This window comes from Taeniopygia guttata, chromosome 2 (assembly GCF_048771995.1).
Source record: "Taeniopygia guttata chromosome 2, bTaeGut7.mat, whole genome shotgun sequence".
NCBI lineage: Eukaryota > Metazoa > Chordata > Aves > Passeriformes > Estrildidae > Taeniopygia > Taeniopygia guttata.
In genome coordinates, this window is record NC_133026.1 from 117,675,519 (window position 1) to 117,687,519 (window position 12,001).

The 12,001-nt window shown below is 36.5% G+C and overlaps 1 protein-coding gene across 4 annotated transcripts in view; it reads left to right on the forward strand.

Annotated features, from left to right (window-relative positions):
• Positions 1-12,001, forward strand: part of SGK3 (serum/glucocorticoid regulated kinase family member 3) — a 55,135-nt gene that overhangs the window by 41,598 nt on the left and 1,536 nt on the right. For all 4 annotated transcript variants that reach the window (XM_030266288.4, XM_030266287.4, XM_072924708.1 and 1 more), the window contains 11 exons: positions 2,818-2,905; positions 4,752-4,801; positions 5,855-5,912; positions 6,694-6,777; positions 6,868-6,999; positions 8,190-8,302; positions 8,510-8,546; positions 8,661-8,747; positions 9,505-9,600; positions 10,435-10,590; positions 11,623-11,712. In XM_030266288.4, coding sequence (XP_030122148.4) covers positions 2,818-2,905; positions 4,752-4,801; positions 5,855-5,912; positions 6,694-6,777; positions 6,868-6,999; positions 8,190-8,302; positions 8,510-8,546; positions 8,661-8,747; positions 9,505-9,600; positions 10,435-10,590; positions 11,623-11,712 — 991 coding nt within the window. The remainder of the gene's footprint in view (positions 1-2,817; positions 2,906-4,751; positions 4,802-5,854; positions 5,913-6,693; positions 6,778-6,867; positions 7,000-8,189; positions 8,303-8,509; positions 8,547-8,660; positions 8,748-9,504; positions 9,601-10,434; positions 10,591-11,622; positions 11,713-12,001) is intronic.

Below are 12,001 nucleotides of genomic sequence, written 5' to 3' on the forward strand. Positions count from 1 at the left end.
AATGCAGTTATTTTTAAATAGTCCAAAGTAGCTCCTTAATGAGATTGAGAACATTTGCATAACACTTGAAGAACTGAAGGATGACAATACTCTGCAACATGTGGGGAAATGAGTTATCAGTTCTCTAAGTGAGAGGCAGGGTCTGAATATGTTCTTTGGGAGAAAATCACTCACAGTTTTCTTTCTGATTTCAAAATCTGATGAATATAAAAACGAATATGAAAATCCTGAATAGTAGAATCTTGCAGTCCATGCTGGGGAAAACAAACCTTGCACTATATTACTGTCCTCTTTTACAGTATTACTGTGCTTTACTGTATTAGGGCTTTTTGCACCTTTGCTTTCTGTAAGAAAGTGGTTTACTTTTTAAGAAAATATGGTGAGAAGAGGGAGGAGCTGGGCACTATTATTTAAATAAAATGTGTCTTAAATGTTAAGTTTCTGTCACTGGCTATTAATTTTACCATTTTGCTTTAAAATTTGTGTGACCTTTTGGGTTTGTTCCTATTTCTGCGTGTGTCTAGAATTTTTGTGTGGTATTATATTGTTTTTGCAGAAAGACTAATGCAGAATGACTATTACATAAGCAACAGTATTAAGCAGAGCTTGACACTCTTTTGTGTATTTCAGAGATAATCCACAAATTAAATTTATTCAATCAATCATAAAAATCCAGACAAAACCAAGTTTTGCTGGTAGTATATGTACAGTGTATACTGAGTATCCCTTTTTAAGTGGTTTTCTCAACCCTTTTAATTTCATAGGTGAGGTTATTTTAGGAATAGTTTCCATGTATTCTTAAATACATTGAGTTAATCCATGCAAGTTAATACAGCATAGAAGTCCTGTCAGTCTGTATAGCATTTTGCATAACATGCTGCAATCTTGCCTAAGAAATTGGTACATAAAACGTTTTATTTTTAATCAGTAGTTCTTTGCAGTGCTTTTAGAATTGCAGATGTGAACAGTGTAACATCAGTCAGTTATGATTCTGGCTATTGTGGAGTTGTGGAATACCCTGCAACTGTATTGCCACCTTTTCCTGTGAATTGATAGTTTTATGTTTTTCCTGCTGCGAATTCAATCATGAACAAATTTACTATAGTAACTATTTGAGATGTATTACAACATGCTCTATATAATCAAACAGTTGTCCAAAATAATTAATGCTTAAAGGTATTTAAAGTCTGTTTCTGTTTTTCTGTCTAGTGAAAAGCATTAACCATAACTTTTTATTCTTGATTTATGATACCCAATTGTTCTGAAACTTAAATTGCTGCATCATGACCCAGTATTACTACAATATTCAAACAACTGTGATTTTTATCTTCCCAGCTTCAGGATACAAGACAGATGCTGAAATAGATCAGAATTTAGAGATCATATAAAATGGGAAGTATTAAACTGAAATGATGGTGGGAAATTGGGTGAACAGTCTTGTTGCTGTGCTTTAAACCTGAAAGGTTGAAGGTAACTGAAGAGTTTAGAAAACTGGAGGATTTAGGAATACAGAATGTAAGTGATGAAAACTGGGAGCCTCAGATAGCCTGGGATATGAGGTGGGTTCAGTAGAGCTGACAGGAAATTACAGGAGCTGGAAAAGTGTCAGGAACAGCTTATCTCTGACTTCTGATCCTCACTGATGAGAGATGTGGAGGGTGAATGGATTGAAAATAGGGAGTACATTTGTTTCTTACTTAAAATTACCCTACTTTATGTATTCTAGGGACAGATTAAAAGAGCAGCTCCATATTAAGCTAGTGCTTTTCTTGTAGTGAATGACTCATGTGGAATTTCCTCTCAGTGACTGCCCTGAGTCCTTCTCAAACAACTTTGTCTCTGAAATGTAGGTAATATTTCTTCCTTAATAAGAAGGTTGCCTTTTAGTGAACTGAAGGAACTTGAAAGATTCAAGCCATCTCTTGAAGTCGTATATACAGGCGATACACAATAGCCATCTTTTTAGGAATTAATTTTTCCTCCGTTGTATTCCATTAATATTTACTTGCACTGTGCTGCAGTTCAGAAAGATGTTACATTCTTTTGATCTGTTGGACAAGCCTTCTTCTTCTGGAAGAAGAAATTCTTGGAATTCTCTTACTTTCCCACCATTCTCTCAGTCCTTGTCCCCCAGCCCCACCAAGACAGAGCTTGAAACTGCTGCTGAAGATAAAATGCATCTCCTTAGGTACTGTGGGAAGCCTGTCACTAATTCCTGAAGCATTTGTGTTCTGCAACTGACTGGAAGGATTTTGTAACACTAACACTGTTTTGACAGTGCCCAGCCAGAAGGAATTCTGAATACAAGATCACCATCTTCTGCTTTAAAGTGAATGGAGAGAGGAACGTTACTGCTCTTGGAACATGTATCTTTCCTTGGGATACAAATGATGTATTTCGTTCCCTATTGCATTGGACAGTTCAATTAATTTTAGAAAACAAAAATTTAAACTGTTCTGTTTTTGGGAAGAAAGTTGGTTTCTTGGTGGCTGCTAGCCAGTTAGAACTCATGCTTTCTTCTGATAATTATCTTTAAAAGCAGTTCTACAGGTCTTCATTCTGAAGTCTTGATATACATATACTTCAATGTGTCAGGTTTTTGCAAGTGAAAAGGTTTGTGCTGTATAACACACTTGGCAGTTGAATTATGTTGCTGTAAAAGTATTGCTTGTATACAGCTCTTAGTTACCAGAACTTAAATATCAGACTTTGTGATGAGTAACTCCTCTGTAGCTGCTGTTCAATCCTGTGCTCTGTGTTTATGGCTGAAAATCATGCAGATTATTGGTGTACTAATGAAGTTAACTGTGTTTCTAGCCCAGATGTCAGAGCATTTCTTCAGATGGATAACCCAAAACACCAGTCAGATCCATCTGAAGATGAAGATGAAAGGAGCAGTCAGAAGGTAATAAAACAGAAGTAGAACAGTCTTCTAAATTTTAGTACTTGAGGGCAATCTTCTTAGGTGTATTATTTACTGAAAACTACTGGTACGTTTTGCAATAAATCCCCTCCCTGTTCTTTTAAACAACTCGGTTCCACTGTGGGCTGTGAGCTATTTTTCTGTCAGATGAGAGCTTTAGAGAGGAGTAAAAGTGATTGCTGGCTTAGTCTTGCTTATTCTCCCCTTGCTATATGGGTTAAAGAAACACAACTTTAGTCATAGCTTAGCTGTCAGAGTTTTTGCAGTCTATTCAAAGGCTCTTTCTAAGAACATCTGCAAGGAGCAGGGGAGATTGGATGTTCAATTGTCTTTTTGTTTGCTTGTGCATTCTTTTTTAAAATGGGAGAAATAGAATTCTCTCAGGGGAAAAAATGAGTCTTTCTAAAATTCACTTAGGAGGAAGGATGGATTTGATTTCATTTCACATATAACACTGTGAGGTCTGAATTTTCTTTTGTAAAAAAGCCACTATATAGCTGGATATATTCTCTGAAAATTAGTTTACAGCCCCCAGAAACTGTGCTGTTTGAAAAAAAGAGTATTTCTAGGAAAGCAGAAGTGCCATATTTAACCTTGTCTTCTCTATTACTACTTGGCAGAAAGATGTGATATTAATTCTTCTTTTCTTGTTCAACCCCTGTTAAAGATGTAAGAGTTGTTCTAGTTTGTGTGTGATTCTCAGGAGATTTAGTGTGTTCTGAAAGTTTCATTTTGAAGTCACTAGTTTAAGATACCAATTTCCTCCTCCTTTGAAAGGTATTTTAAGTAATGTGGAATGATATAAACCATCTCTGGAAAATTAATGATGTGTCATGCTACAACGAATTCCAAAAAGAGAGCTACTGCATAATGGCCTGGACCCCATATTTTTGGTGGAAAATTCACCTTATGGTTAGTGTAAATGATGAAGCGAAACAACAAGGAATAAAAAAAAGCCTTCAAAAAAATAAAAATCTTTTTTACAGTAGCTCTTTTGAAACTGTCCAGCACCACTGGCTCATTTCAGTGAGTGATGGTGTCCAGTGCTGCTGTCAGACCATTTTCACTTCTGTACTACTGCTTTGTGCTGCCTTGGCAGCCTGTCCCCAGGTAAATTGTATTTGTGTGCAGTTTATTTTTCTCTAATAAATTCCAGAATCACAATGAGAGTACAAATACCGCTTTTCTAGATCAAAAACAAAATGGAGAAAATCACCTAAATGACAGTGGCTTCCTCTGCTCCTGTAATTTAAAAATTCTGCATGGGTGTGTACCAGTAAGATTCATGGAATTCCAGGAATTGAGTTATTTAACCTTTAATGTCAGGATAGAAAAGGTTGGTAATGTTTTTCTTGGGCTTGGAAGAATGTTCACTTCCATGTTTCTACAAGCACTGTGTCTTTCATTAATTACTCTTTTATAAACAGTGTGGGTTTAAAATTATTGTATTAGTATGATCTTGGAGAATTTGGAATAAAAGGCGTAAAATATGTTCATGAAGCAAGTAGAGAAAGGGTTAAGTTCTGAATGAGGAACAAGTTGTTTATGGAAATACTCTTCAGTTTTTATTTCTGATCTTTTCCTCTCTGAATGAACACAGATATTTTATTACCTTCATCTTGGAACAGGATGTGTGTAGAAAGAATTTGTGACAAGGTGATGATGGCCAGGTATTTAAGTTCCCAATCTAGATGTTAGATCTCTTTAAAATTCTAATGTAACAAGTATAAAAGTATGGATTGAGCAGAGTGTTTTGAAATTAGTATTGGTTGAAAGATAAGAGAGAAGGAAAAGTATTACAAGTAAACCTCTTTGTTTCTCCCAACAGTTAAACTCTACCTCACAGAATATCAACCTGGGACCATCTGGAAATCCTCAGTAGGTTTCAATTAAGTTTAATTTCATGTAATTCAATTTAATGTAAATTTAAAACTTAATTAAATGGGATTAAAATTAATTTTAAAACCTGAAAAGTTAGACTGACCTTGGGAGTGGTCCTACAGTGTCTGAAAACAAGTTTGGTTTATTGCATGCCAAAGGAGCAGCTTGCCTTGTTGGTGCTACAACCCAGTTACTGCAGTGGTAACTTGTGTCTTCTGCAGAGTTTCTGTTCTCAGTTCAGTGTGAATCTGCTTTTCTCCTCTAGGAGATAACTGCTATTTTGGTTTTGCTTTCCTCACAGATTTCTTCTGGGCTAGCAGGAGGAGGTGGTTAATAGATTGCAGTAAGAAATGAAATATAAGAGTCCTTCCCTTCGGGAGCAATAAATAGAGAGGTGTATGGTGATGTAACTTGTTTTGCAATTTGAAAACATGGATAATTGTTTTGCTGACAGAATTGTATTCAGGAAAGAGTAAGGGAATCCTGGGAAAAACTGAAAGGAGTGATGATGTGGGAAATGGAAAAACTGAGAGTAAATTCATGCAAACACCAAGAAGAGGCAAGTGTTAGGACCTGCCTCTTCTTACTGAAATTTAAAACAAGGCAGAATTGGATGGAGGGAAGAATGGAACAAATAAGAGGGAATAGATAATAAACTTGGACCTTCCTTTCCTCATGTAAGCTTCAGAATCCATTTGGACTGCTGGAAATAAGCTCCAGGAGACATCATGGGGAAATGGAGATTTAAAAATTACAAGAAACTAGACCTTAGATAATGAAAGAATGGTCTTGCTTCTCCTTTACATCATAAGGTTAAACTTAGCAAATAAAATAAACTCAGAGGATGCAATTTGAACACTTTCCTAGAGAAAAATGCAATTGCAAAATGAAGAGGAGTTGTGTCTGAGGACAGGTCTGCAGAAGCAGTGCTGGGTGGAACAAAGAAAAGGAGGGTGCTTACACGCTGTTGTGCTACACTACACTGCTGTACAGCTATAAGGCTTGTAATTTCTACCCAGATGACCTGTCTCCTTCCTAAATATCTTTCAGTGCTAAACCAACAGACTTTGATTTCCTGAAAGTTATTGGGAAAGGCAGCTTTGGCAAGGTGAGCTTTTATTATCTTATGGTGATGCAAGGATGCTCGCTGGTTTCTCGCGCACAGTGACTTGGCCAGAGGTTCCAGAAGTGGTGTTGCTCTAGGGTGGCCTATAAACTGTTCTGTTGGATCCTCATTGCTGCTGATCTGTGGCCCTGCCATTTTATCCTTGGAGCAGCTGTTGGCTGCCTCAGCTGCTTGTTGGAACTAAGAAAAGGGAGATTTTCCATTTCTCATTGTGAGCAGTTGGGATCCTGTTTCCCCCAGGGAGGAAAGGAGGTACCCTTATGCTTATGCAGCAGCTGGAGTACAAATTGTGCTTTTCCTCTTGTTGTCAGGGACTATTTTGTGAAATCTCTGATACTATGGAGCAGTGTGAGCAACAGCACATTGAAAAGTGCCTTAAGTATTGATATTTTACAAAGATGCCAAGGAGAATCCCTTTTGAAATACCAATTTCCAAATTATTTCTTGTGTTGTTGGTTTTCATTCAATTATCTTTACAATTTATCCCCCCCAAAAAAAGCTGAAATTAATCTTGATAGAGATTTATCAGATCATGGAAAACAAATGTTAAAATTCAATCTTTCATGATACCACTGTCATGATATGTTTTTACTGAACTGTAAACTCACTCTATTGTCAATTACATTGTTGACTGACTCTATTAAAAGCTATATTGTGAAAAAATAGCATGAATCCCTTCCAGTTTGGCCAAAATGATCAAATGTTACCCATAGTAGGTGAACTGCAACAATCAGATTTCTTCCTTTTCTTTTGAATTTCACAGGTTCTTCTTGCAAAACGAAAACTGGATGGGAAATACTATGCTGTCAAAGTGTTGCAGAAAAAAATTGTTCTCAATAGGAAAGAGGTTAATAGTCTTCTTCCACCCACCTCCCTTGTTTTTTCCCTCAATTACAAAATCATTCCTGTTTACTTATTGATCTCTTACTTCTTGCAGCAAAAACATATTATGGCTGAACGTAATGTGCTTTTGAAAAATGTGAAACATCCGTTTTTGGTTGGACTACATTACTCATTCCAAACAACAGAAAAGCTTTACTTTGTCCTGGATTTTGTTAACGGAGGAGAGGTATGTGATTTTTTTTTTGCATTGTAGTCTGTCTATTGTACTAATTCTAGGTGGGAGAAGTTAAGTGATCTTTTACTCTTTAATGAGCTGTGATCAGCATTGTCCCAATTTTGACAATTCTGTTATTATCTGATGTTGCTGCAGACTTCTGTAGCTATTTGAACCCTATTCTAGTTCTTATTGACAACTTCAATCCAAATTTATTCATGCTTGTCAGATACAAATACGGTATTTTACAGTAATATAAATTTAATTACAAATTAACCCTATGTTTACATTTTTCACCATGGAACACTGGCTTCCTCTTGCATGTGCATTAACTGAGATGCTGATATTTCAAAAGGGGAAGAAAGGAAACTGACAACTGAATTTACTGTATTGTGTCAGAGTTGGAACAAGATGGGCATTTCTCTTGTCTAATGTACCTTACTTAGTATTATCAAAATCCTGGTTTGCTCTGAATTGTGGTCAGAACTAAGTTTTGTATTTTTTCGGGCAAACTAAAAATACAGGTCAAAGCAGCTTTCAAATTTGAATGGAAATTTGGGGTGGCTTTTTATTTTTCCTGACCTTTGTAGGCAAAAACCAGAAAACTTCATTTTTCTTAGTCTTTACAAGTTGAGTGTGTCCTGTAGTTGAATCTGTATGTTTATGATTTAATATTTGTCTAGACTTCTGTATCTGCTCAAATTATTTGCCAGACAGCTCTCTGTAGTAGAGAGAACTGGTGGATCAGCTTGGAATATACATCTCACAAAATGATCTACATCTAGGTTATTTCAGAATACAGTTCTATAAATAATTATGCAAATCTTTGAATACACACATTATCAGAAATGAAAGATGACTTATTTGACACCAGGTTATATATTCTCCTTGGAGGCAATTTTGCATGATTTAGTCTTACCAACTTCTATTCACATCTGAGTGATTTACTCTAGCTCCTTTTGACTAGTTCTGGTTTTAGGGGAAGGTGTTTGAGTTACTTATCCGTCTGAGCCACATAAGAGAAGCAGGGAAGAGAGTAAAATAATGACTTTGTTATGCAGAAAAACCAATTCTATTTCATTGTGCTTTAAAAAAAAAAAAATGTGGACAGCAAGATAAATTACTCTTCACTGTAAAATTACATGTTATTAACCTGCCTTGTTTTGTCTATGTAATGTTATTTCCTATTTGCATATTTGCAGCTGTTCTTTCACTTACAAAGAGAACGTTCCTTTCCTGAGCACAGAGCCAGATTTTATGCTGCTGAAATAGCCAGTGCACTGGGCTACTTACACTCCATAAATATAGTGTACAGGTAAGTTTCTGAAAGGTATCCGTGTCCTGCAGAAATTCAAAATAGGACAAATTACCAAATAAACTCTACAAGAAATCATCTTACAGGAAACCTGAACATAACACTTTCATCAAAACTCGCAGTTTTCAGCTGAAGAATAATAAAACCCCTTGCCTCCGAAGCACTTGTGACTGCTATTTTGATTTACTACCTTTTCTTTTTTAATAGGGATTTAAAACCAGAAAACATTCTCCTAGATTCACTAGTAAGTACACAAGATTATTTCTGTTTTCTGTGTTCTCTCACAAAATAGACACTTCTGTGTATTCACATGTTGAACCTGTTCTCAATTTTTAACTTGCCACTCTTTCTTAAACAGGGTCATGTTGTTTTGACGGACTTTGGACTTTGTAAAGAAGGGATTGCAACTTCTGATACCACTGCAACTTTCTGTGGGACCCCAGAAGTATGTTGACATCTTTCATGGGTTTTTTATTAGCAATTAATGACGGTTGACCTCTATTAATATTTGTGTAACTGGAAGGTCAGATACTGTGTTTTGTACTGCTGGGAGGTTTGCATTCTTCAAACAAGATGAAACCAACCCAAAGACAAGCTCCCTACACATCTATTCATTGTTGTTCTTACTAATATACAGTGTCTACTACTTGCTACCCACATGGCCATAACTCATCTCTTCCTTCCTCTGTTTTTCCAGCCCTTTTGGAATACTGTTTTCTCCATTGTCTCCTAACTGCTGGGTAGACACAGGACAGTTAGATTGTATAACAGCTGCTACAGATTTTTCAGTATGAATCTACATACCATATCCTGCCATTGATTCTTAGTAAGTTTATAGGGAACTAATATCTGTGCCCCATCGAAATTATTGCATATGCACAAAACTTTGAACTTGCTGACTGAGTTATTGAACTCGTCTTTTTACTGGGAAAACTGCACTGGAAAACTTAGAAGGCTTGAATATGTATGAGGGATTCACCAAACAGAGGATTAGAAACTTTGGTAACTTGATAAACTTACTTTAAATTACAGGAATAACCTTCAAATACAGTGAAAGGTGAGTGAGGTGTAGTATTTAGCTGAAACATTTGAGTGTTATGAAGCAACTTTTCTTGAAAGTGTTTATTGTGAAGTGACTAAATCCTAGGTTTTATCCGTGCTAGCCTAATTCTCTAAATAATTTTTTTTTAAATTCATTTCAGTATCTTGCACCAGAAGTCATTAAAAAGCAGCCCTATGACAACACAGTAGACTGGTGGTGCCTTGGTGCAGTTCTTTATGAGATGCTTTACGGGCTGGTATGTACCTGATACATAAAGGTTGTTTTCCTCCCCTCTCCCCTTTTATTTGAAGTGACTTTTGAATGTTGTTAAAGATACTAACTTTACCATAATATTGGAATACTCCATTTAAGCAGATTAACAGATTGTCTTGTACTTACATAGCACTTGTTTTTCATTTTTGGATTTTACATCGCCTCCTGGTATCTGACAGTTCATGGAAAAGCAAAATCGGAGACATCAGCAAAATCAGTCATCACTTTGAGGGACTGTGAGAGTAAACTGAATCAACAGTGATAATACACAAAAAACCCAAAGCAACTTAAAAGTAAAATTTTGTCAAATATTGCAATAAATAAAATTAAAATACTTTTTTTTTTACTTAGGTATCCCAGGTTTTCTCCTAGCTTTTGACAGCATTAGAACAAACAAAAAAAAAATCTCACTATGCTTCTTCTAGTCATATGTAATTACTCCAGTAAGAATCTGTTCTTCTAGTTTTTTTGAGTTCTGTCTCTTCCCATAGGACCTTAAATAGGGAGATGGATTTGTTTTACCATTCTCAGGTTCTTTTAAGGCAAGTTCAGTGGGAGCTTTGAAGCAGGATGGCATCTATGGCTACTTATTAGTGTAAGAACAAGTTTGGAGTAGAGGAGACAGGTGGTGCGAAGTTATCAAGTGTAAAGTTCTGGCAGTGGTGATGACTGAATTTGAAGTTAGCAGTGCATAAAAAGATTTCTGCTCCACTGCTATAAGCTTGTATGTCATACAGAATCATTTACTGATCATTTGTAACGTATGAAACAACATTGCATGTGGCTTCAAATTCATATAGAACTTGTATTTTTTTAGCCTCCTTTTTACTGCCGTGATGTTGCTGAGATGTACGATAATATTCTTCATAAGCCCCTGGTTTTGCGCCCAGGAATCAGTCTTACAGCCTGGTCTATCCTGGAAGAACTTTTGGAGAAAGATCGGCAAAGCAGACTTGGAGCAAAGGAAGACTTTGTAAGTAATGTCCTAATTTATCAAGCCCTATTTTATTTAAAGGGACTCACTAAATTAATGTGCACAGTGCAGGATTAATAGTTGGAGACAGAAACTGCATTACTGCATCTGTCTCTGATTTCCTCTGTTTTAGTTCTTCTGTAAAGACACCAGTGGGGTCTATCTCTGGAAGTTGCTGGGGATAAGAGAGCAGCAATTGTTGTGTGGTATTTTGAGCTTGGTTGCTGCTGTACCTGCCGGCAAAGGAGTAACAGTTGCTGATGTAGCAGTCACTAAGATGCAGAGAAGTATGTTTCACTGTTCATAGTGAAACTGGGAAATAATCAAAAGAAAAGGCTATCCTATAGTAATAATAATGATTTGGAAACCAGTCTTCAGGTAAAGAGGAACACTAGCTCCATGCAAACAGCAGCTTTTTTTTTAGCCTTAAAATCATGGCAGACATTATCCCAGTGTAGCAACAAAACCTTTGTTTGCAAAAGTTGATGTGAGAAAGTTACAGGTGTCTTCAGAATGGTGCAATAAGGAATGATCTAGAGGATGTACTCCGTCCATTAGTGGTGGGATCTTTGTAGTCTTTGGTTTGCTGTCCTTACATTAGTCTGTGGACCTTGTAACTGAGCAAGATGCAAGGATTTAGCACAGCTGTTTGCTGCTGCTTAAATAGTAAGTATATTGCAGAGTTGTTGAAGCAGCTGCTTCTCAGACAGTGATATGCTTTACAAAAACTAACAAAACTTTAAGGTGGGAACAGATATCAACAGAAGAGGTAGACTCAGCATTGTTGATTTTAGGGCTTAAAAGCAGAAAGTATGGTTTTAGAAGGAAAACTGTTTATAGAGGCAGTCTCACAAATTTTAATTGCTGTTTTTACCGACTGCAACTTTTATTGCAAAGTAAATTGTGAATAAACAAACTGATAAGAACATGCACATGAGAACTTCCCTGTGTACATGTAGTATGAAGTAATGTTTACTATTATGCACAGGATGGATTTATGAAATATATAAAAATCTTTATTGTTTGCTACAGCTTGAAATTCAAAAGCACCCGTTCTTTGAATCTCTCAGCTGGACTGATCTTCTTCAGAAGAAGATTCCACCACCATTTAATCCTAATGTGGTAGGTACCTGGGGAATGGCGATGGTGTTAGGGTTTGCATCTCAGATCACACATCACAGAATATTCTGAGCTGAAAGTGGCCCACAAGGATCATCAAGCCCAGCTTTTCAGTGAATGCCCCATATGGGGACTAAACCCATAAACTTAGTGCTTCTAGCACCATGCTCTAACAAACTGAGCTAATCTCCCTATGAGAGACCTTTTTCATATTTTTTTAGGCTTATCAGATCATTAAGAGTGTAAGATTTGGTCAAAACTCCAACCTCATTGAAAAAAGCCCAGCCTTATA